This window comes from Rhamphochromis longiceps, linkage group LG6, assembly GCF_057381845.1.
Source record: "Rhamphochromis longiceps isolate RC_006_pf linkage group LG6, R_longiceps_female_GT1.1, whole genome shotgun sequence".
NCBI lineage: Eukaryota > Metazoa > Chordata > Actinopteri > Cichliformes > Cichlidae > Rhamphochromis > Rhamphochromis longiceps.
Window position 1 is genome coordinate 31,001,262 of NC_140562.1, and position 26,660 is coordinate 31,027,921.

A 26,660-nucleotide genomic window follows, 5' to 3' on the forward strand; every position below is an offset into this window, starting at 1 on the left:
TGCAAGGAAAAAACAGAGATTGAACAGGGAAACACTGGAAAGAGGAATAGGCACTTAGTCAAAGGAGAGAGAGGCTGATGATAAACATAATGTTGTTTTGACTAGGCTGAGGCAGCTCAATCTAAAAGTCATAGGCACACATCCAGATTTTTTTTAAATTTGGAAAATTGAAATCACATCTTATAATTATATTAAATTATATTTTACTGTAGGTCATCCATGTCTAAGGCTTTCCCATGAGTCTTTATTTCTGCTTGAAGTGTTTTTTTTTTTCGTTTGAAATTCCCAAATAGTTAGTCGAACAGCCCTGAAATTTCTACACTTTAACTGACCTGTGAGTCAAAAATTAACAGCAAATCCTAACCCATAGAGGGCAGCATTATGCTATTACAATGCGCACTCTGTAGAAGTCCTGGGAAATATGTCCCTGTCGCCTACCGTAGTGACGTTTCGTCAAAACAAGAAGCAGGCTGCTGGTGATTACAGCCGGATAGTTAGTTCAAACTTGGGTTAATAGCTGAGTTTTATCATAATGTCTCAGGACGCCTGGTAAGTCATTGTCTTGAATGCAAAAGTAAAATGACTCAGACGTATTTTTAAGGACAACAAATATTATTTCTACGCATTGTAACTACTTTGAATATAGCTAGCGAAAGTGGTAGCTACGAAGATTAGCCAAATAAAATAACATGTATTTTTGTTTCGTGATTAAAAAGTAATCGCTTCGTGTGTCGGGAAGTAGCTTGGTGGTTTTAGATTCGGATTAGAAAACAATTTGTTGTTGTCGTCGTCGTCGTCAGGTCTACTTATAACAGCAAATCAAATAGCGTTAGAGAATGGGGGAAAAGGAATGCTAAAAATGTCACATGATAAAACCAAAGCTTGTGCTGCGTTTCTGACGCTTTATAAGCTACAGTAATATTAAATAATAATATTTAATAACAATGATTCTGATAGCCATTTAGCTCATGCTTTTCGATTAAGGCAATACGTCATCCAAAGTCTTCACTTGATCCATTGTTCAATAGGTAAATTTTTAGTTTGCACAGTTTTATGCTTTAATCATTATTTTCATGATTAAAATATACATTTTAAGTTTAGAAATATTTTATTTATTTATTTTTCATTTGCTACATCCTACACACAAAAAAAGGTTCAAACAAGAAGTTGCCCGAAACTAAAATACAGTGCATCTGTTTAGTGATCTGAAACCTGTGTGACAAATATGCAAAAAAATTAATAAAAATAAAAATCAGGAAAGGGGGCAAACACTTTTTCATCAAAGACATTCTGACTTTCACAACAGTATTGATATTAAGGAAGCATAATCAAGATATATAAAGAAAATTCCACATCCTCTTGTGTCAGTTCAAAAGTAGAGGTATTTATCATTGATGGAAAGGCCCCCGTCTCCTGAGTATCTGTTATATATGCCTATGCAGTTCTTCCATTTGTGTAACAGGTAACATCTTCTTAGCCCAGTGTGTGGGGGAAAAAATTCTGTGCAATATTGACGCAGGGACCCAAAAAGATTTGCGAATGACTTCTCAGCCAAGCAACATTTGTTACACTGTGAGGATGTTGATCGAAAGTTTAAATTCAGTTTGGTTTTGGAGTAATACAACCATTACACAAAGCATCATGTTTTTTATCTTTTATATTAAACACACAAAGTTTACTTGTAATGAAAAGTACTATAAAAAATAAATATATGAAATCCATGATTATATTAAAATGCTTAGTTTTAATCTTAGTTTTGCTACTTCATCTTTGGCTACTTGATGATGTTGCAGTTCAAGTTTTTAATTCTCGTTCTTCATTTGCAGGTTACAAAATTACGATGCCACTTGCCGCTTGGCACAGGAAATAGCTGAAAACATCCATGAACGGAACAGACAACAGAGAACGGGGGGGAACCCTGCAAAGGTAGCCTCTTACCTCATAATTGTGTGGATGCTTTAAGCATCCACACTATTGAGTTCCTGTTTCTCTTTATTCTTTATTATTATTGTGTGGATGCTTTAAGCATCCACACTATTGTTTTCCTGTTTCTCTTTATTCTTTATTATTATTCTAGTTGCTTCCGTACACTTTTCGCCGTTAAACTACTTCCACAATTTTCAGCCGATTTTCACCATTCAAATTTTAAACTATTCAGCTATTTTTGCTAATTCCTGCTATGATTTTTGCTATTTTTAACTATTATACTTTTTAAAATATTAAGCTTTTTTCCTTTAATTTGTCCCATTGAAATGAATGGGAAACTTCTGCAATTCTGCTAAAATTTGCTTGTTTTTGAAACTTAACTACTTCCTCATATTTTCACCTAGAACAACCATTCAAATTTTAAAATGTTCACAAATTATTGGGCTATTCAGGTATGATTCAGCTTTTTGAAATCTTTTACTGTTTTACTTTTATGCCTCTTAAAGTTTTGAGTTGCAAAATTGTGATTTTTCACAAAATACATGCGTTGTTATGGTTGCTATGCTCTTGGCTTCCAGTGTGTCACTGAAGGTTTTGCAGTCTTCTCTTCATGTCCGAACAACTTCCTGCTACTTGCTCAATTTTCACTCAACTTCCACAAATTATACATCAAAACGTAGGTATTTTTGCTGGCTTTCAGAAAATGTCACCATCATTGTTGTGGGATTTATAGAATTTTCGCAAATCTCCTCAGACCAACACAATGTCAGAAAACTCTCCATATAAAGTGAATGGAGAGCTTGTTCAAAATCACCGCTGGATTTCTGTAATGAGAGGCATATTCGAATCGTCATATCTCCTTAACGAAGCAAAGTTAAGACATGAGGCTTGTCCCCGAATATCTTCAGACACCCCTGACGCTCACAATTCAAGAATTTCTTTCTCACCTATTACCGTTCTGAAATGAGTTGGACTTGTTTGAGGGTAGGAAATTCGTCCTTCGCTCAGATTTCTTCAGATTTCAAACTGTGGAAATGAACCACTTTTTTCTCTCGTCATAACTTTTTGTTGGATTTCCACAGAGACCTGAAAATTTCCATGATTGTTCACCAAAGCCTGCTGTCTCTTACGGTGAAAGAATGATATCGATACTCCAAATAGATTTCAAGTCACAAAGCGTTGTTTGAGGGCAAGTCAAGGCAGTTTTTGCTTCGCTCTACTCAGTTATGGTGCATTAGAAGTCAAATATCTTTAATAATTCATATTTTAATGATAAATTGTAAACACTGGAAGATTCCCCCATCTCTTCTGAACAAAACGGTGTAAGAATGACCGCTCTAGCCCCTACGGTTTGGAAATTATGGTCATTTGTTTGAGGGGAGTCCTCACTATGAGAAATAGGCTGCAATAATCCTGTGCCTCTCTGTGCTGCGTGTGTAAAAAGAGGCACATGTTTTGGCGGGAAAAAGTACACAGGCTCTCTGATTGGTGGATTCAAATTCAGCAGCTCCCAGGCTGACCTAGAAACTTACTTCTCTCTCCCTGTGCATTTTTTTGCTGATTTTTTCATTTAACAAGTATATTTGAGGGACCCTCAGCATGTTCAGCATTTTTTCAGCTGTCCATTTTGCTTTTCCAATTTTTCTGTTTAACTTATTACTATTGTGCTAAATCATACTGTTTCTGCTATTTTATAAGATTTGTGCTTAATATAGTATTTCTGCTTTTAATAGGATTTGTGCTTAATATAGTATTTCTGCTTTTTATAGAATTTGTGCTTAATATAGTATTTCTGCTTTTTATAGAATTTGTGCTTAATATAGTATTTCTGCTTTTTATAGGATTTGTGCTTAATATAGTATTTCTGCTTTTTATAGTATTTGTGCTAAAACATAGTATTTCTACTAAATGTAGTATTTATGCTTAATAATAGTATTTCTATATATTTCTGCCAGGTCCCCAGGCAGCCAATCCTCTGTGAGGACTGAGACATTCAAATTTTCAAATCAGGGCCTGCACAGTTTCCCAGCCAATCAAATAAGTGTCCTGAGGCATTCAAATTTGCATATTGGGGCCTTCGTGGCTTCTAAGCCAGCCAATCATATCTGAGGGCTGAGGAATTCAAATCCACAAATCAGGGCCTGCACGGCTTCCCAGCCAGCCAATCACATATGTGGTCTCAGGCATTCAAATTTGCATATTGGGGAATTCGTGGCTTCTAAGTCAACAAGTCATCCATGTCATATATCTCTAAAAATTCATATTTTAATATTAAATTGTCAACACTTGAAGATTCCCCCATCTCTTCTGAACAAAACGGTGTAAGAATGACCGTTCTAGCCCCTACGGTTAGGAAATTACGGTCATTTGTTTGAGGGGAGTCGTCACTATGAGAAATAGACTGCAAAAATCCTGTGTCTCTCTGTGCTGCTGCACCTGTTTTGGTGGGGAAAAGTGCACAGCCTCTCTGATTGGTGGATTCAAATTCACCAGCTCCCAGGCTGACCTAGAAACTTACTTCTCTCTCCCTGTGTGTGTGTGTGTGTGTGTGTGTGTGTGTGTGTGTGTGTGTGACAGAGAGAGAGAGAGAGAGAGAGAGAGAGAGAGAGAGAGGCTTTTAATGGGATGATCTCATTCTAAGATTTAAATTCAATATATTTAGACTGGTTGACTGAATTGGATCTTGTGTGTGGGTCTCTCTGTGCATGTGTGTTTCCTCATGTGTACATATTTGTGATTGTGTGGCTGTAATAAATTTTTTTGCAGATTTTTGTCATTTAACAAGTATATTTGAGGGACCCTCAGCATGTTCAGCATTTTTTCAGCTGTCCATTTTGCTTTTCCAATTTTTCTGTTTAACTTATTACTATTGTGCTAAATCATACTATTTCTGCTATTTTATAAGATTTGTGCTTAATATACTATTTCTGCTTTTATAGGATTTGTGCTTAATATAGTATTTCTGCTAAATGTAGTATTTATGCTTAATCATACTATTTCTGCTTTTTATAGTATTTGTGCTTAATATAGTATTTCTGCTAAATTTAGTATTTCTGATTAATTATAGTTTTTCTACTAAATCATAGTACAGTATTTCTGCTTTTTATGGGATTTGTGCTAAAACAAAGTATTTCTACTAAATGTAGTATTTGTGCTTAATCATACCATTTCTGCTTTTTATAGGATTTGTGCTTAATATAGTATTTCTGCTAAATTATAGTATTTCTGCCAAATTATAATATTTGTGCTAAAACATAGTCTCAATTTAAAATTACAATATTCATAGTTCATCACAGTGTCTCTGGTAAATCACAATATTTCTGCTCTGTTGTACTATTTTTCTAAATCATAGTGTTTCTGTAATGTTTAAGTATTTTTGGCTAAATATATTCTTTCTGTTATCTTATACTATTTCTCCTAAATTCTTGTATTTTTGAGAAGTTATCATGTTTCTGGTAAGTTACAATATTTCTGCTAAATTCTGCTATGCTATTGTATTTCTGCCAAGTATTATGTTTCCTCTAAGATATTGCAGTTCTGCTAAGTTATTCCATTTTAGCAAAGTTGTTTTGCTTCTGCAAAGTTTTTACAATTTCTGCAACTTTTCAGCTTTTTCAGCTACTTTTTGCATACAGCTTCAGCTTTAAGCATCCACACTGCATTTTCGCAGGAAATGCAAATTTTTCTAGTTATTATTATTATTCTAGTTGCTTCCGTACACTTTTCGCCGTTAAACTACTTCCACAATTTTCAGCCGATTTTCACCTTTCAAATTTTAAACTATTCTGCTATTTTTGCTCTTTCCTGCTACGATTTTTGCTATTTTTAACTATTATACTTTTTAAAATATTAAGCTTTTTTCCTTTAATTTGTCCCATTGAAATGAATGGGAAACTTCAGCAATTCTGCTAAAATTTGCTTGTTTTTGAAACTTAACTACTTCCTCATATTTTCACCTAGAACAACCATTCAAATTTTAAAATGTTCACAAATTATTGGGCTATTCAGGTATGATTCAGCTTTTTCAAATCTTCTACTGTTTTACTTTTATGCCTCTTAAAGTTTTGAGTTGCAAAATTGTGATTTTTCACAAAATACATGCGTTGTTATGGTTGCTATGCTCTTGGCTTCCAGTGTGTCACTGAAGGTTTTGCAATTTTCACTTCATGTCCGAACAACTTCTTGCTACTTGCTCAATTTTCACTCAACTTCCACAAATTATACATCAAAACGTAGGTATTTTTGCTGGCTTTCAGAAAATGTCACTATCATTGTTGTGGGATTTATAGAATTTTTGCAAATCTCCTCAGACCAACACAAGGTCTCAAAACTCTCCATATAAAGTCAATGGAGAGCTTGTTCAAAATCATCGCTGGATTTCTGTAATGAGAGGCATATTCGAATCGTCATATCTCCTTAACGAAGCGACTTTAAGACATGAGGCTTGTCCCCGAATATCTTCAGACACCCCTGACGCTCACAATTCAAGAATTTCTTTCTCACCTATTACCGTTCTGAAATGAGTTGGACTTGTTTGAGGGTAGGAAATTCGTCCTTCGCTCAGATTTCTTCAGATTTCAAACTGTGGAAATGAACCACTTTTTTCTCTCGTCATAACTTTTTGTTGGATTTCCACAGAGACCTGAAAATTTCCATGATTGTTCACCAAAGCCTGCTGTCTCTTACGGTGAAAGAATGATATCGATACTCCAAATAGATTTCAAGTCACAAAGCGTTGTTTGAGGGCAAGTCAAGGCAGTTTTTGCTTCGCTCTACTCAGTTATGGTGCATTAGAAGTCAAATATCTTTAATAATTCATATTTTAATGATAAATTGTAAACACTGGAAGATTCCCCCATCTCTTCTGAACAAAACGGTGTAAGAATGACCGCTCTAGCCCCTACGGTTTGGAAATTATGGTCATTTGTTTGAGGGGAGTCCTCACTATGAGAAATAGGCTGCAATAATCCTGTGCCTCTCTGTGCTGCGTGTGTAAAAAGAGGCACATGTTTTGGCGGGAAAAAGTACACAGGCTCTCTGATTGGTGGATTCAAATTCAGCAGCTCCCAGGCTGACCTAGAAACTTACTTCTCTCTCCCTGTGCATTTTTTTGCTGATTTTTTCATTTAACAAGTATATTTGAGGGACCCTCAGCATGTTCAGCATTTTTTCAGCTGTCCATTTTGCTTTTCCAATTTTTCTGTTTAACTGATTACTATTGTGCTAAATCATACTATTTCTGCTATTTTATAAGATTTGTGCCTAATATAGTATTTCTGCTAAATTACAGTATTTCTGCTTTTTATACTATTTGTGCTAAAACATAGTATTTCTACTAAATGTAGTATTTATGCTTAATCATAGTATTTCTGCTTTTAATAGGATTTGTGCTTAATATAGTATTTCTGCTTTTTATAGAATTTGTGCTTAATATAGTATTTCTGCTTTTTATAGAATTTGTGCTTAATATAGTATTTCTGCTTTTTATAGGATTTGTGCTTAATATAGTATTTCTGCTAAATTATAGTATTTCTGCTTTTTATAGTATTTGTGCTAAAACATAGTATTTCTACTAAATGTAGTATTTATGCTTAATCATAGTATTTCTATATATTTCTGACAGGTCCCCAGGCAGCCAATCCTCTGTGAGGACTTAGACATTCAAATTTTCAAATCAGGGCCTGCACGGTTTCCCAGCCAATCATATATGTGTCCTGAGGCATTCAAATTTGCATATTGGGGCCTTCATGGCTTCTAAGCCAGCCAATCATATCTGAGGGCTGAGGAATTCAAATCCACAAATCAGGGCCTGCACGGCTTCCCAGGCAGCCAATCATATATGTGGCCTCAGGCATTCAAATTTGCATATTGGGGGAATTCGTGGCTTCTAAGTCAACAAGTCATCCATGTCGTATATCTCTAATAATTCACATTTTAATGATAAATTGTTAACACTGGAAGATTCCCCCATCTCTTCTGAACAAAACGGTGTAAGAATGACCGCTCTAGCCCCTACGGTTAGGAAATTATGGTCATTTGTTTGAGGGGAGTCCTCACTATGAGAAATAGGCTGCAATAATCCTGTGCCTCTCTCTGCTGCGTGTGTAAAAAGATGCACCTGTTTTGGCGGGAAAAAGTACACAGGCTCTCTGATTGGTGGATTCAAATTCAGCAGCTCCCAGGCTGACCTAGAAACTTACTTCTCTCTCCCTGTGCATTTTTTTGCTGATTTTTTCATTTAACAAGTATATTTGAGGGACCCTCAGCATGTTCAGCATTTTTTCAGCTGTCCATTTTGCTTTTCCAATTTTTCTGTTTAACTTATTACTATGGTGCTAAATCATACTGTTTCTGCTATTTTACAAGATTTGTGCTTAATATAGTATTTCTGCTTTTAATAGGATTTGTGCTTAATATAGTATTTCTGCTTTTTATAGAATTTGTGCTTAATATAGTATTTCTGCTTTTTATATGATTTGTGCTTAATATGGTATTTCTGCTAAATTATAGTATTTCTGCTTTTTATAGTATTTGTGCTAAAACATAGTATTTCTACTAAATGTAGTATTTATGCTTAATCATACTATTTCTATATATTTCTGCCAGGTCCCCAGGCAGCCAATCCTCTGTGAGGACTGAGAAATTCAAATTTTCAAATCAGGGCCTGCACGGCTTCCCAGCCAATCATATATGTGTCCTGAGGCATTCAAATTTGCATATTGGGGCCTTCATGGCTTCTAAGCCAGCCAATCATATCTGAGGGCTGAGGAATTCAAATCCACAAATCAGGGCCTGCACAGCTTCCCAGCCAGCCAATCATGTATGTGGGCTCCAGGTATTCAAATTTGCATATTGGGGAATTCGTGGCTTCTAAGTCAACAAGTCATCCATGTCATATATCTCTAAAAATTCATATTTTAATGATAAATTGTCAACACTTGAAGATTCCCCCATCTCTTCTGAACAAAACGGTGTAAGAATGACCGCTCTAGCCCCTATGGTTAGGAAATTATGGTCATTTGTTTGAGGGGAATCCTCACTATGTGAAATAAACTGAAAGAAGCAGGTCTATGTCTCTGTGCTGCGTGTGTAAAAAGATGCACCTGTTTTGGCGGGAAAACGTAAACAGCCTCTCTGATTGGTGGATTCAAATTCAGCAGCTCCCAGGCTGACCTAGAAACTTAGTCCTCTCTCCCTGTGTGTGTGTGTGTGTGTGTGTGTGTGTGTGTGTGTGTGTGTGTGTGTGTGTGTGTGTGTGTGTGTGTGTTTAGTGGGAGAGAGAGGACCCTGCCCTTATTTGACAGCATGTCATTGTAGGATTTAAATTGAACATAGTTAGACTGGTTGACTGGATTAGAGCCTGTGTTTGTGTGTCCCTCTGTGCATTTGTGTTTCAATAAGTTAGTACTATTCTGCTAAATCATAGTATTTCTGGTACTTTTCGGTACTTGTGCTAAATACAGTATTTCTGCTAAATCATACTATTTCTGCTTTTCATAGGATTTATGCCTAATATAGTATTTCTGCTAAATTATAGTATTTCTGCTTTTTATAGGATTTGTGCCTAACATAGTATTTCTGCTAAATTATAGTATTTCTGCTTTTTATAGGATTTGTGCCTAACATAGTATTTCTGCTAAATTATAGTATTTCTGCTTTTTATACTATTTGTTCTAAATTATAGTATTTCTGCTTTTTATAGGATTTGTGCTTAATATAGTATTTCTGCTAAATTATAGTTTTTCTTCTTTTTATAATATTTGTGCTAAAACATAGTATTTCTACTAAATGTAGTATTTATGCTTAATAATAGTATTTCTATATATTTCTGCCAGGTCCCCAGGCAGCCAATCCTCTGTGAGGACTGAGACATTCAAATTTTCAAATCAGGGCCTGCACAGTTTCCCAGCCAATCAAATAAGTGTCCTGAGGCATTCAAATTTGCATATTGGGGCCTTCGTGGCTTCTAAGCCAGCCAATCATATCTGAGGGCTGAGGAATTCAAATCCACAAATCAGGGCCTGCACGGCTTCCCAGCCAGCCAATCACATATGTGGTCTCAGGCATTCAAATTTGCATATTGGGGAATTCGTGGCTTCTAAGTCAACAAGTCATCCATGTCATATATCTCTAAAAATTCATATTTTAATATTAAATTGTCAACACTTGAAGATTCCCCCATCTCTTCTGAACAAAACGGTGTAAGAATGACCGTTCTAGCCCCTACGGTTAGGAAATTACGGTCATTTGTTTGAGGGGAGTCGTCACTATGAGAAATAGACTGCAAAAATCCTGTGTCTCTCTGTGCTGCTGCGTGTGTAAACAGATGCACCTGTTTTGGTGGGGAAAAGTGCACAGCCTCTCTGATTGGTGGATTCAAATTCACCAGCTCCCAGGCTGACCTAGAAACTTACTTCTCTCTCCCTGTGTGTGTGTGTGTGTGTGTGTGTGTGTGTGTGTGTGTGTGTGTGTGTGTGTGTGTGTGTGTGTGTGTGTGTGACAGAGAGAGAGAGAGAGAAAGGCTTTTAATGGGATGATCTCATTCTAAGATTTAAATTCAATATATTTAGACTGGTTGACTGAATTGGATCTTGTGTGTGGGTCTCTCTGTGCATGTGTGTTTCCTCATGTGTACATATTTGTGATTGTGTGGCTGTAATAAATTTTTTTGCAGATTTTTGTCATTTAACAAGTATATTTGAGGGACCCTCAGCATGTTCAGCATTTTTTCAGCTGTCCATTTTGCTTTTCCAATTTTTCTGTTTAACTTATTACTATTGTGCTAAATCATACTATTTCTGCTATTTTATAAGATTTGTGCTTAATATACTATTTCTGCTTTTATAGGATTTGTGCTTAATATAGTATTTCTGCTAAATGTAGTATTTATGCTTAATCATACTATTTCTACTTTTTATAGTATTTGTGCTTAATATAGTATTTCTGCTAAATTTAGTATTTCTGATTAATTATAGTTTTTCTACTAAATCATAGTACAGTATTTCTGCTTTTTATGGGATTTGTGCTAAAACAAAGTATTTCTACTAAATGTAGTATTTGTGCTTAATCATACCATTTCTGCTTTTTATAGGATTTGTGCTTAATATAGTATTTCTGCTAAATTATAGTATTTCTGCCAAATTATAATATTTGTGCTAAAACATAGTCTCAATTTAAAATTACAATATTCATAGTTCATCACAGTGTCTCTGGTAAATCACAATATTTCTGCTCTGTTGTACTATTTTTTAAATCATAGTGTTTCTGTAATGTTTAAGTATTTTTGGCTAAATATATTCTTTCTGTTATCTTATACTATTTCTCCTAAATTCTTGTATTTTTGAGAAGTTATCATGTTTCTGGTAAGTTACAATATTTCTGCTAAATTCTGCTATGCTATTGTATTTCTGCCAAGTATTATGTTTCCTCTAAGATATTGCAGTTCTGCTAAGTTATTCCATTTTAGCAAACTTCTTTTGCTTCTGCAAAGTTTTTACAATTTCTGCAACTTTTCAGCTTTTTCAGCTACTTTTTGCATACAGCTTCAGCTTTAAGCATCCACACTGCATTTTCGCAGGAAATGCAAATTTTTCTAGTTACAATAGTATTGCCTTCACATTCCTATTGTCTTGTTGATTGTTCTTAGTAGTGAGCTTATCTTCTGTCTTTTCAGATAAACATGACGCTACGGGCTTCACTTCAGAAGCTGAAACAAAATATCGCTCAGCTCAAGGAGGGTTTGTTGCGGGCATCCTCGTCTCGCCGCATGTATCCTTCAGTTTGGAACTGTGAAGAGCCTGCTTTGCTTACATTGGCAGAGGTGTTCCAATAGGGGGCATTAGAGTGCTTAGAAAATGACCTCAATAATGCAACACGCTTAAGTTTTAGAAACATAACTTGTCCCTGCTTATCAAAAGTGGTTAAAGCATTGCAAATTTTTTGTGTGACCTTATCATGACCTCATCAGAATGCAGTCTGAAGCTGACAGGAGGCAGAATCTCATTGATGACCTGCTAACCAGAGAGAAGCAGCTAAATGCAACTTTCAAGGGCGATATTACAGAGTCTGAACCCTCCAGGTAACATTAGGCATGTTAAGTTATTATAAACGGGATAAAGGGTTAAGAAAGTGAATAGTGCAAAAATCACTAATCACATATTGTCCCGCTTTCAAAGATCTCATTTTATCTTAACATATTTTGATCACAGTAGTGCTTGACGTAGTACTTTATTTACTTCTCCGCCCACTTTGGAATATTTGTTCACCGAAAATTTCTGTCACTTCTCGGTCAGTGTCAGAAGAAGCAAACCAAGCATCACTGATTGATGAACATCCTGCTCAGATCACGCTGCCTTTCATTTTGTAACTTGTCCTCTTTGAGAGTTTTTTTAGTACAATTTCCACCTCTGGTTGCCCAATTACAAATAATGAATCCTCATTCTCTTGTCTGTGTTCTTGACCTGAGAGGTCATAGGCTCTGGTCTCTGCTTTGATGATATGCCACCGGTCACTAACTTTCAGCGAGTCTTTGTACATCCTGTATGACCTCCCCTGGTGCTGTCACTCGGAGGAAAGTCTGTGTGCCTACCATTTTGACAGGGTGCTTAAGTTCATAGCTAATTCTTTTTCGTTAATGGATTTGCTTGCTTTGCACTGTTGATTACACATTTGGCACGCACTCACGCGCAAATGATGGAAACAGAAAGAGCAAGTTTATTACTAGCAATTGACATAGTGTACTCTATACTGTATACTTACACAGCGTATTCTGCTAGTTACGGAAAGAGCTTGATACCACCACTGTATATAAAAGATATACATGGATGTCATGGATTCCATATTATAAATCCTCAATGATATTTTGGCCATTGCTATTTAGCAAGCTACATCTGTATGGCTCCATTGCACAAAGCTGTCACATATACCTGTCAGATACTTCTGTGAGGTTCTGCCTTTAGGAGTCTCCACAGAGATCATGTGCCTCCATCTCACACTTTCATTCTTTCAGTCTCACCAACTGTTTGCATGTCCTCCTTCAGCATCTGTGAATCTCCTCTTAGGCCTTCCTCTCTTACCCCTGCCTGGCAGCTCCATCTTCAACATCCTTTGTCCAGTATATCCAATATCACTTTTCTGCACATGTCCAAACCATTCTCTTACCTTCGTCCTCTTGCTTTCCTTCTCTCTCACTGTCTCCTAATATGCCCCTCCCCTTACTCTTCCTAGGAAATGCGCTAATAATATACAAAGATTACATTGAAAATGATTTGTACCAGGCTTTAAGTATATATTTCATTGCTGAAGTCGGGCCCCCTAACATGGGAGTCTCAGGGGATTGCCTCATTCTGTGAGACTGCCTCGTCTTGTGGTTTTAAGGAACCACTGTTTTACACCATTGTAGGTTGACAGTGCTGTGAGGCAGACATGATAACTAGCAAATCTTTAGGTAGAGTCATTATTTTGTGTAAGATTTTAACTGGTGTGGGCCAGGTGATATTTACTTTAACAGGAAGAGATGAGGTTATGTTGTTAACTTTCCCTGGCTTCTCATGGCTGTTTTTTAGTTGCATCCCTGGTACAGCACGCTTTATTGTGGTGGTATTTAATTTTATTTATTTTTTTGACAAGTAGCTAAAATACCAAAATACGAGAACAAAGTTTCTCAGTTTCATCAGCTCAATAGACTTTAGAGAACCTGTGTGCTGATGCCTTGATGGGACTGCCTTTCTCTGATATCTTTCACAAGCTTTGGTTTTGTGATTGATCTGCTTAGTGGTGCTTTGCACTGGCTTTCATCTTTTTACAGACCACACACCCAATTACATAAAAGGCTCTGAAAATAAAAAAAAACTCCAATAAGATTTGCTAGTAAATTAGCAAACTGTAATTATGTGGTCATATGGCTTTTGGTTTGCTCAATGAGACCTAAATTTAATGGTGATATGTGGTGGGTAATTTGGATTTGTGGGTAGGATCCATTCCCACTGTGTGGTCTCTGAGGACGGAATGTGGGAAGGAGTAGATTTGAACATGCCTGGATAATCTAAGCTGATTTTTTTTAAACTCTTTTTTTGTGAGAACTTTGGATAGAAAAAAAGTAGAACAACATTGCCAAAGGGACACTTTAATCCATCCCCAAAACAATATATTCCAAGCATCTCCATTTCAGACTAAGAAGGCGGCTATTTTGAAGCCTGCGTTAACCCTGCTGGCCCATGGATCCATCTTCCCACTGTTATGCCTGAACCTTTCCATTGTATTTTATTGCAGTGGAAATAGTTGGAAGTAGTTAAATCTCACCTGTCTAAGTCACTCAGTCCTTAATGGGATGTTCGGGCTTCTGCAGTGGCAGTCTGTGTTTTGTGGGTACCAAGAGATCCACTTGACTGATTCTGGCGCTCCCTGCTGACTTGTTAATTGGATTTTCACACAAAACACTTGCATGGAGGAAGTGGAAGCCTGGCACATAGTCTCAGAGTAATCAAACCTGTTGGAGAGATTAGACTAAATGCCTTGTCTCACCCTCTTTTCAGATTGTATCAGCCTCCGCCTGCCTGCATTGTGAATAGCCTTAATAGCACTTTAGTGGCTACTTCAGAGGTGACTTGAAGCAGTCAGCAGACTGTGAATGGGGGTATGATAAAAGTAGTGTTCTGTGTTAGTTGTGCAAAAAAAGCAAGCTGTTTTCATCTGGGTTTGAAAGGTTGATAAAACAGCAAATACTTAAAATTAAGTACAGTCAAATTATCAGTTTCTGTCTTGATTTCTGGTAAAGCTGTATGTGGTTCAGGTCCTTTATGTTGGGTTTGACCAACAGACAGCGCTGAAGAGACGCAATTAAAACCAGCCTCACTCACAGACCCTGAACCCATCACAGCATGACAGTCAAAACTGGTGGGGGTCAGAAACACAGCTTTAAGCTATTAGGAGGAGAATAGGTTTCAAACCACACAGGGTTGTTTAGCGCAGCACATTATAGTGTAAAGAGCTTTCTTGTATGTCACATTGTCAGAGCAAAACCTCTGCAGTCCATAGTTCTGTGACAGATTAACATGCACTGTTTACATACTGCAAGAGCCGAGGCATTTTCAATCATTAAAAGACAAGCAAATAACCAGTGTTTTTCTGTGATCTGTGGGGGTGTCATAGATCCTAGAAAAAGCATAGAATTGATTGATTTTTTTCTGGTATAGGTAATTGCTGTAATAGTACAGATGTGCATTTTACTTTCATAGTTTAACTGCTGCTTGTGCTTTGTTTGGAAAGTATCAGTAATTTAATTTCCAAAGCAAATTTTTAGTTTTCATTATGGACCTATTTTTTTTTTTACTATTTATGTTTGTTTTATTTCGGAAGAATGCTGGGAAACTAAGAATTGTTATGATTATATGTCACAGGTCCACATTGATGGCCGGAGGAGCAGGAGCCAGTGGAGGCACTTCAGCCAACCCTTGGCTGATCAACGAATCGGATGAGACCAAGGGGCTGACCTTTGGAGAGATTAAACAGCAGCAACAACGAGTCATTGAGGGTAACTACATGACTGTTCAAGAACAATTAAAATTATAGTAAATTTCATATATATATATATATATATATATATATATATATATATATAGTACAGTACACGTGTAGCATTTATACAGTATCCTGTATTATTTGCCTTAGTAAACATAAGAAGATAACAATAAAGTGTTGGTGGAAGCAGCAAAATAAATAGATAACGAGTAAGTCCCAGGCACTACCATATGTGTATTAAACCTGTGCTGACCGAACAAAGTATATAACTGCATCATCATAATTCACACCATGAAGGAATATCGTAAACTCACCACCGTTTTTTTTTCCCCTGTCTCTTGGCTCTGACATGACTTGAACACCCAGACATTAGTTCACCTGATTCCATATGACACTTCATTGCAATGTCTCCATTACGGCTCTGGTTATTGTCATTTTGGGATCAGAGATTCCTGTTAAGACAATGAAACCAAACCATATGGAGGTTTTGTGTCCCACGTGGGATTTCTGGTGGAGTTGGGTAATGGCAAGCCCATGAACTTGTGGTTAAAAAACATTCCTGTGGTAAAGAGTGTGTCAAACTTAGAAACCTGCAGAGGCCAAATCTCTTCTCTTCTCTTCTCTTCTCTTCTCTTCTCTTCTCTTCTCTTCTCTTCTCTTCTCTTCTCTTCTCTTCTCTTCTCTTCTCTTCTCTTCTCTTCTCTTCTCTTCTACGAGCAGCCTGTCATTCCAGTTTCACAAATATTTACGACATATATATGTCACCACTACTACATTTGTCTTTTTTGTGTATCATTCATCACATTCATTTCATTTTGCCTTGTTTTGCAGTCATGGTAAATTACAATACATAAAATCAGTTGATTCATTTTTCGTCTCATGGTCAAGCTTGTAACAGTCTTTGTTTTCTTTCCTCTCATCTCAGCTCAGGATGCAGGCTTGGATGCACTAGCAGCTGTCATCAGCCGACAGAAGATAATGGGCCAGGAGATTGGCAATGAACTGGATGAACAGAATGGTAAGGTTTTATGTGTGTGTGTGTGTGTGTGTGTGTGTCTGTACATATTCATTAAATTCCAGACACATTACACAACACAGTGTGAAAGCAGTCAGCCATACCTCTCTTCTGCAGTGGAACTACTTGCCTCATGGACATTAATATTCTCCCACACCACCACATAACTAACAGTGCCCAGCACACACCTACAATTATCAGAGCACCTGGCATCACATTTAGGTCTGCCCCAATGTCCTTTGTCATACATCTGCCTGTGCTAAGGCAGCTTAAATAAATGAAAAAAACAGATCTGCTCACTCAGAACTAATGGTTCTTTTGAGTTATTCCTGGCAAAATATCACTCCTCAATCCATAAATAGCTTCCATCACAGGCAGATGTGCTGTACAGAATTGAGCGCATTGCTCCAGACTTTTTCTTTTTTTTTTCACTTAGATGGGTGGTACTTGAGACGCAAGATTTAAAGATGAACATCTGTCAACTGGTAAACAATTACTTTAATGCATTGCTCCCTAAACACTAGAGTGGATAATAGGCAACCTCCTGAGGGTATTGCCGTACCAAGAGGAAGTACATCCATATCTTATCACTTTTTGTAAAAAGAAAATGTAACCGTGAGTGCTATCTCTTAATGTTTGCACTGACAGAAAGCACAGATGCATTAATCTGTCAGTTCCTCTAGTGAAAATCAGGGGGGGAAAGTGAGAGTCAATAAAAGAGGAAAGTAGATATTTTAACACACAGCAATAATAAGGGAGTGGTGAGGCTGAATGACGTTATGCCTAGGATTCTGTCACAGACACTTGAGTATAAGTGGGTAAACTTCAAACTGAAGGTTTCTCTCTCCGTGGTTAGCCAGCTTATCTTAAAAACACGTAACATCAAAGTAGCAGCAATTAGCAGTGACTGTAAACATTGGTGTTGTGTATTTGCAGAGATCCATAGGTGATAAAGCCTAAATCTTATATTGTTGTTGACATTATAAAACAAATTTTCGTAGTGTGATGCCAAGTTAAAGTAAAAAGAATGATTTTTTTTTTTTTCTTTTCGTTGACTGTCTGATTAACCTTATAGGACCTGCTCGTCTGGTGGTTTTGTTTTTTTCTTCCTTTTCCTAGTACAGTTATGGTTCTGCTTTGATGACCAGCTTCCAGTTGGGAGTAGGAGGCGTTGTACTATCCTGTAATATCCTGTCTGAGCAGTTGTGCCCAAACAAGTCTAGAGGTTGTATAACCGAATGATCTCGGTATGAAAACGTCCAACATTTCCTTCTGCTGTGAGGAAATGACAGGTGTTTAACTGATGATGGTTGACAATGATCAGTGAAGGGAATAGAAAGAAAGGAAATGTGAATGACTTTTGTCTGCTTTCCTGTTGTCACACTGAATCAGAGACAGAGTATTGCTCCAATTATCCAACTAGTGTGTTTATTGTGCCTTGAAAAGTTTTTTTTTCCCCAGCTTGTTGCAAAGTTTTGTTATTAAATATGAACCTGATTGGACAATGGGGGAGTTGAAACTTAAAATTTATTTTTCTTGTTTTATTTTAGCACTGGAAACAAAAACTTGTTTTTAGGCCTCACGTGAATCTTGAAAATAGATTTGCTGGTAGTTGAATTCTTCATTGCTGTAAAGGCCTAAAAATGTGACACCTGTGGGTAATGGACCCCATGTGTTGTAACCTGAACCAAATCTGAAGTAAAAATGTAAAAACCTTCACTTGTTACTACTTTTTTTCTCCTCTCAAGACTGCTAATCAATATATTAGGTAGTAATCTCACTGTATGTGTTGGTTATGGAGGCAGTTTGTGGTGCGTGAAGGAAACTGGCATCTGGGGACATGCGGGATGCTGTTAAAGTGTATAAACATCATCTGATGGAGCGGTCTGAGCTTCTTACAGTTTTCTTGTTCTCAGTCCACATTTTACAGCCAGGACTAAAGTTCTTTTAACTCGTTTACACCAGGTTATGATTTACAGCGCCTGCTCTTCCACTATTTCTTTTTTTTTTTTTATTTTAACCTTCCTATGTTTCTTCCCATGATTGTTCTTTTTCTGCCCTTTCAGTTGCATCTCACTCACTGTTGACAGCAGACTGTTATTTCATAACCTTTTAAAAATGTTTCCCCTTACTCTCTTCCATTTTGTTGTCTTTTTTGTTCGTCACTTGTCAGTAATATCTGTACCCCTTAGACTGGGGGGGTGAAAACGATGAAAAGATGAAAAGGATGAATATGTTATATATTTTTATTTCGTTTTTTAATTGCAAAAACACTTTAAATTTACTTAGTGACAATGTCTCTAGAACTGATTTAGGAAAATGATACAACGGTGACTAAAACTGAAACTACTCTATCCTAGCAACACAACTGTAGATCTTTTGAGTACTTGCATTAAATGTAGCTGTATTCCTAACTTAGATATATTATAATTTCTCCTGCTTAGATACAAACTGTATTTGTATATAAGCATAAAAACTTTAATTATTTGATGCTCTTTGCCATCAAAAATGAAAAATACAGAAATTATTTCCTCTGTACAAAGGATGATTTCTCAAGGCAGTTTTCTTACTTGCATTTAACATAAAAATTGACAACATAAAAAGTCAGAAGAATGTTTTCTGAGAGGTAGAGGAAATGGATTTAAGTTTTAAAGTAGGAGAATGTCAAGACTTCTACTTGATCTTGACAGTTGGCGTGTAACCTCGGCGTCCGGCTGTCTTTCCGTCTTGTGGGGTTCCTCTTCCCCCTGATCACTGTACTGTAGCAGTGTTTCCCTATAAATAGATTAAGCTCTTTGTAGTTTGGCTCGTCAAGTCTAGCTCATGACCAAAGTGCAGTGGAGGTTGCAGTCATTTCCTTTTGGGGAAACGATTCCGGGTGAGGTCAGCAATGAAGTTGACCCTTTTCAGAGGTTTTAAGATGAACCCAAAGCCCTCAACCCTTCAGTTTGACTGAATCAAAAAGAACTGAAATGTAGAAATGAGCAAGCAGACCATTTATCTCACTTTGCGTTGAGCAAAAGACTAAAATGAGCAAACTGCACATTTTCTAACTTTTCTTTCCAATTGCAGTAAAATACGAAATTCAATCCTTGTTGTTTATGTGGTACAATTAGTTAAATGACATGTCATCATCAGTTTTTTTCTTTTAATGTTTCTTATGTAATGTTGCCAAAGATTATTATGTTCTCATTTCCACAATAAATGTTGCCGAAAATAGTCCGACACCAACTAAAACAGCTCGCGTCAGCTGTAGTTTTCCTCACTACCAAGAAAGATCAACATTAATTTTGCTTTATTGGTGTTGATATTTCTCATATTGCGGCCTGGAGCGGTGACATCAGTCCATGTCAATGTCTTTTACTCATGAGTGACAGACAGTGGCAAGCTCACTAAATTAGCTTTTTTTTGAAAAGGGTGGCCAAAGTTTGAGGCTGTCTCGTTTGTTAGATTTTAAATTGCACATTTGAATTGGATTTGACTGGTAGTGAAATACTGCAGAAGTGAAATATGCCATGTATGGTAAAGGGATGTTCTTTCAAATCTTATATGTAATTAAAAACCAGGAAATGTAAACGCAGAGAGTGAAAGTTTTCTGCTTAGTTTTGGTCAGGAATTTTGTATTTAGCTTATGTTATTCAAATAAATGAGTCATTTGATTTTTGCTGTGAGATTGTCAAACATACCAACACTGGCACTGAAACCTGCCATAAGTGTTGCCATAATATGGAATAGGTCTACTATCAGTCTGCGATCGGCAAGTTACATTTACTACTTTTTACATTTACCAACTACTATTGGTTCTTTTTGATATCATTATTGATATTTAATGGCCGCTGCAATGGGTCAGTTTGTGTAACCTTTTGATGCATGTCGCCACCCAGACTGAAGTGTGCTAATTGCCAAGTGTCCACTAATCTTTTAGCTGTTTTTTTTAAAACAGATCACAGTAGACGTAATTTTGAGCTGATTATTAAATCACTGATTTGATTCTGCTCTAGCAGAGCGTTTAAAGGGCCAATATGTGGAGGAATAATGACTTCAAATAAACAGTAGATGGAGAGGAGAGAGGCACTCACTGCTGCACAGTGACATCAGCAGCTACCCCAGAGAACGCAGACCTCTTGGTTGCTCCTACTTTTAGAAACAGCTCAGTGAGCAAATAAACTATACTAATGATGGCACTGGCAGAAAGTCTGTGTGGTTAGAGCTGTTGATTGATTTATTGTTTGTTTGATTCACTTGGTTTGAAAACGAGGCTGGTACTAGTGAGTAGTGTTTTCCAGACGAAATGGAAACGCGTAGAGTTAGCGATGTCCAGAAAAGTGTTGTCATCAAAGGAATGTCAAGCTTGCAATGAGCCGAAAAAGAGCATCATCTTATGTGACCACCAGATTGGCTGACTGGTGTGTGACTGTGAATTATTGAGAGCTACAGAGGATGAAGGGAAAATGTTCCACACTCTCATAATTTCATTTCTCATAAGAAAATGACAACTTTAAGGACATCGTGAAGGGCTTTAAAGTGGTTTTTTAAACTTAATAGACGTACGTCTGATGGGAAAACAAAAGCCAGCCAAATGAAGATGCTCTGTCCAGCCTGACTTTTGGGGCTATCAGAAATATGCCATAATCAATCACGAGTCCCTGTGTTCTTATTTCTCTATTTATCCATGTTGGTATCCATCTTTGTCTAAGGCCTTTTTGGTGTCTTATTGATAAAGTTGCGAAGGAGAGGGGGCTGACAGTGGCATGAGGGTCACCAATAGTGAATGATGAATAATCTAGTTTGGAACAGTAAAGAAATTAACATTTTGAGACACTAATGGAAAAACGTCTAAAGACATTCCATCAATCATGCTTTCTTTGTCCCCCCTCAGTGGACTAAGACCCTTTCTCTTATTTAGAAAAGCTTTCTTGACTGTTTTTGTGATTACACTGGCTTTTTTGTGTAGAATTTCTCGATGTTCCAGGAGTTCCGCCATAAACAGTGATTGATCTCAATGTGATAGTCATTGGTAGTCCTGTTCACTCTGTGGTGGGTTGCATGAAAAAATCCATACATTAAAAGGTTGAATGTTTCCTTATGTGCTTTTCTGACACGGTGGCTCAGTGCCAGTAGGTTACTTTCTATCACACATACTTGTTCTTTGAAGTAATCCCTAACTGCAAAGTTTTCATATCTTTTACTGTTTATTAACATTGATTTCTTTTTGACCGGCTTGTTGCTTGAATAAAGCATTTAAAAAATTTTAAGTACAGCAAAATATTGATGCTGGAAATTAACAAGATTTCCATGGCAATCAAGGGTATGAAAAACGTAGGTGTTTATAAGGAGATTTGACTCTCCAAAACAACCAAAAAAAGGAATAGAATAAAATAATTTCCCACATCCTAACGTGTAGGTTTTCACCCGTCTTTTTTTTCCCCAATGTGTTTTTTGCATTACAAGCAGCAGTCTTTGTTCACCATCTTGACTTTGATTTATCTCGATCCATCTGGAGCAAATGTGTGCTGGTGATAGATGTTTGCAAGAAAGGCCCCACATTAAAAAGCCAGTGGCAGGATTGCTCGTACTCCAGAAAGAAAAATGGTTTGTCAAAGTGGTAAAAGAGAGTCATGGTGGAGACACCCGGAAAAACATTTGTGCTTGCTTTAGCCATCTCACCTGCCACTGTTAAGAAGGTTAGCCATTGCTCAGCAAATACTGAAATCACATCAAAAGGTTTCACAGTAAAACAAAATCTTTTGTGAACATACAACTTCTGTACCACATTGTGACAATTTTATGCATTAGTTATTTTTTAAGCGATTTTTCCAGCCATCGAAAACAACAGGAAACACATTTGTATAAGCGTTTTACATATTCTTTATTATTTAACCACCAATAATGTCAAAAGTCCAACATCAATGGAAAAACAAAGTGTGAAATTGAAAGTGGTATTCTCTAGTGGCCAACTTATGACGAAGCCAGTTTTAAAGCAGTTTGTGCCTTTTTTATGCATCACGGTGACTCATTTTTAGTTTCTCTGTATCATAATGTAAGTGATATTGTAGTACATTAAGAACCACCCGAACCACAGGTCTGTGGATCAAATGATCCTGACGTTGCAGGTTTGTGGGTGCTGATGTTTCTTTTGAAAAGAAATCTAAAATAAAATCTTTTTATGGTCTGTTCAGCTCAAGTATTGCCTCTTTGGCATTGTGACTTTGTTAGTTCCTCTAATAAACTGTGTTGAAGTCAGCTGCCTGTGTTTTAGAAACTGCATACAAAATTGGACAAAATCATATTATCAGAATATTCTGTGTGTATAAGAAAGAGTAGAAAAACCTATAGTTATAGTACACCCCTGCTTCTGTCTCACTGAAAATGAATGGCTATGGAAAAATAAGAGTATCTGTATATCTGTAATGGACAGAATCTGCCAGCTGAGATATTAGCATGCGGCTAGTTATTCTTACTTCCAGCTTTGTAGTAACTTTATCATGTTAACTGCGGAGACAGATTGATTCGACTCCTGTGGGGACCTGATTTTGTTCTAGGTTTATTGTTTTGCTTTCTAGCTTTCATGTCCATGCATGTTTAAAAGTGCTTAGATGCACATTTAACAGACATGCTGTGCATGTGGACAGGCACTCAAAGAAGCCCAGTATACAGTATGATGCAGTAGTGAGTTGTGGTCTATCATACTTAGCTCATTTTCAGACCCGGATCCCTTCCAGATGTCTACCAACAGGCCTGTATGGAGACTGGGCGAGGTTCCCTTCCACTCTCTAGCTAGTCCATCAATTCTCACAATATACATAGCCACCATACTGGCACTTGTAAGCTTTTTCACAAACTATTAATTGTGCATATTACCAAAAAAGAGTAGACTAATGAGGAAAATGGGGGGGAAAAATCCAGAAGGTATGATTTCAACAACCTTTCCCACCACTGTCTTATAAGCAGATGAGACATCGTTGGAAACAAACACTCACTGGGCAAGGTGTTCTTTGATGAATTTGGCTTTATTGCCAGTAATCTATCTTTGTGTGCTTTAGAGTGTCTTATTCTACACCACCTTACTGCCATTTGTTATTATAGATTACACAAATTTTACATATAGTATTCCTGTAACCTTTAAAATAACGGCTTTTAGACTAAGCCATGACTCATGAGTCATCATGACCCATGATAGATAGAGAGAGAGATAGATAGATAATATAATATACAGCAATTGCTAATTTTTGTGAGACTTATTGGAGCTTGTTTTTTTCTTTTCCCACACTCCCAGTATGACACACAACTGTCCAGACATTAATTCACTCATTCAGCTCAGAATGATGACGGATACAGCCTCAACCCATTGCTGCCTTTTTGAATCAGAAGAATTTAATTGAATTAGAAGATTGCCATGGGAGGAAGTCATGCTTTTCAAAATCTATTTGTGTACCACATAAACACCTTAAATAAGGCTTTATTCAGCTATTCTTACTTTACCTCTTGGTGTTACTGTCTACAGTATTAATATACATTTGAATTTTATTTTATAGTAAACCTTATTTATTAGTAATCTTAGTGTGAAAACGTTCTATGCAAAACAAGGAGGAGCTGTGAAGTATATATTTCAAATGAAATTTGACAGTACATTGATGTTTATATTTATTATTGGGGGGCAATCACATTACCTTTATAGCTGTTGGTGGTATTCATGGATGGGAACCTTTGCAATTTACAGCTGCCAGTTCCATTGGCTCTGACCAAAGGGTTCCCTGCCATTTAATGGTACCTTAGACGGACTCCGACTTGGTCTGGCAGGTTCCTTTTGGCTAACGCAAGTGACAACGGGAACAAATCTCCTCCTCTGTTTATATAATTGCTAACCACTCTGGTTTGGAGGCTGCATTCAAAGGGCCGACTAGCAGAAAGCTGCCTTGCGCTTTCCTCAGCCTCAAGGAAGCATGGGTCATCCCACATAATGAGTGGAAGGACTTACTTTACTAAGTCTGCCTCAACCCACAGCCAGCACGTGGTTCCCATTTAAGCACAGGGGGAACATTGCACCTTCATCTTCTGGGCATTTTTATGTTTTAATGTGTGCGTGTGTGCGCAAGTGCACATATATACATCTGTTCTTTAGCAGCCTGCCCTCAGAGTCTGTGTGTGTGTTTGAAAGTGTGAGTGCCTTGTCTAAGTGTGTGATCATTTTGTTTGTGCCGAAGGTGTGGACCACATGTACAGCACATGTTGTCAAGTTGTGATTGGCACATAGGTCGTATTTATATCTGCATGAAGAGCTAAGAGACCACTGTCCAGTCAGAGAGCTAGACGTTAATGCAAGACCTCACATGTAAGTTGGCGCAATCACAGACGGTGCGGTAGAGAGCATGGTGGGCTAATCTTACAAATGTACTGTGCCGCTAGTAAGGTGAAGCGGTTTTATCCCTTCAGTGATTGAGTGGAGACATTTAAGAAGAGCAAGGGATTAAAAATGAAGGTTAGGAAAGAACCAGGAAGGACAGTATGACAGAAAGCAATGATGAGAATGTGCAATATTGAGATGTGAAGAGGAATTACAGTGAAGACAGCCTAATTGAGCTTACTTATTAAGAAGTTGGTTAACAAATTTTATTAAAGCTATTGCAAAGAAAGAAATGGACAAATGAAGAATCACAAGCAAATTAAAAAAAAATCTAAAGTGGAGGAAATGGTTAAAATGAAAATAAGAGAAAAAAAAATAAACAAGCAAGTAACAAGCACAATAGCTCTTCTTTAAATTGAAAATAAACAAAATATCTTTCGGAACATCAATAATAAAGTATTTTACATGAAGTAAAAAATAGTCATAACTGTGAACTATTAAGTGTTCTGAAATCTCACTGCTTGTTTGTACTAAAATATGTGCAAGGTACTGGTAGACATAACATGCCCCGTATTGTTATTACGCTGGTGGGGCATTTGGCAGAATCAAGCTTCAAGTGGGCCTTTAAGTGATGCCTATCAGCTAACCTTCAAAGTGATACATCACTGTTCCATTATAAATTGCAACAAGTCTTTAATCATCTTTAAAAAAGTCTTCTGATCTGTTATCAGCTTCATCTGTTTCACTCTTGACTTAACCCCAGCCTGTAGTTTTGTCTCCAAGCTCCTATTGTGACACATCTGAGCCAAGCAGTACTTTAATGTTGCAGTGTGAATGGGCACACACTTTCCATACTAAGGAAGACCAACACACACCGATGTTTCTCCTAACTGGACAGCTTTGTGGGGGGCATGTTCAGTTAAGTTTTATTTGCATTTATTGAAAAGTGACTGCAAAATGCAGTGAAGACTATGGCGTTATTTTTGTGCCACTATCCTGAGCGCACGTAAAAAAAATTTGAGCGCACGTAAAAAAAGTTTGCAGGTGCAAGTTGGAGACCAAAACAGCCAATCAGATTTTTTGCATCCAAGTCTGTGATTGGCTGGTTTTGTGGCACAAATATAACGGTGTACAGAAAGAGTTGAGCGCGCACGGCCAGAAATGTTGAGAGCGTGAGCAACACGTTGAGAGCGCGAGCAACACGTTGCGAGAGGGGCTGCTGGTGTGTGTGTGTGTGTGTGTGTGTGTGTGTGTGTGTGTGTGTGTGTGTGTGTGTGTGTGTGTGTGTGTGTGTGTGTGTGTGGATAATAGCAAACACTGAAATACATTTTTTGCACGCAGCAATGACTTTTGTTCACTCAAATTTAGCTTTTCTTTGCTCAAAATAAATTTCTCCTCAAAATGCAACACTTGCACCTGCAAACTTTTTTTACGTGCACTCAAATTATTTTTACGTGCGCTCAGAATAGTGGCACAAAAATAATGCCATAGAAGACTTTCACTGAACTGAAATGAAACAAGGCTACGTGAATTGTTTAAGTAAAGTGAATAAAGTAGTTTGGTTTTGTTTATTTATATTTTTGCTCTTTGCTCTGTGGCCATGATAGAAACACTGTAATTAGTTGTTCAGCAGTAGACTTGTGTAGCCCACACATGAATCCACTAGTGGGCAGTAGAGGCTGTGGCGGCACAGCAGCTGCAGGACTCAGTAAAACTGTGTGATTCCACCTACAAAGTGTAATTATTTAAACTTGTGTCCTTGTGTTGTGGGGGTGGAATGATCCACATTTAGGCAAGATGAAGAAGGAGTCATAGGATCTCTCACAGGTTTTGTTAATTTGTTTCAATCATCTGAGG

At 37.2% G+C, this 26,660-nt stretch overlaps 1 protein-coding gene across 1 annotated transcript in view; it reads left to right on the forward strand.

The window, feature by feature from the left end:
- The first annotated feature begins 415 nt into the window (after nt 1-415).
- The window catches only part of stx8 (syntaxin 8), a 54,484-nt gene continuing 28,239 nt past the window's right edge, over nt 416-26,660 (forward strand). The window contains exons 1-6 of the mRNA XM_085410209.1: nt 416-549; nt 1,827-1,926; nt 11,600-11,694; nt 11,894-12,004; nt 15,324-15,457; nt 16,370-16,462. Of these exons, the coding sequence (XP_085266335.1) occupies nt 533-549; nt 1,827-1,926; nt 11,600-11,694; nt 11,894-12,004; nt 15,324-15,457; nt 16,370-16,462 (550 nt within the window). The 5' untranslated portion in view covers nt 416-532. The remainder of the gene's footprint in view (nt 550-1,826; nt 1,927-11,599; nt 11,695-11,893; nt 12,005-15,323; nt 15,458-16,369; nt 16,463-26,660) is intronic.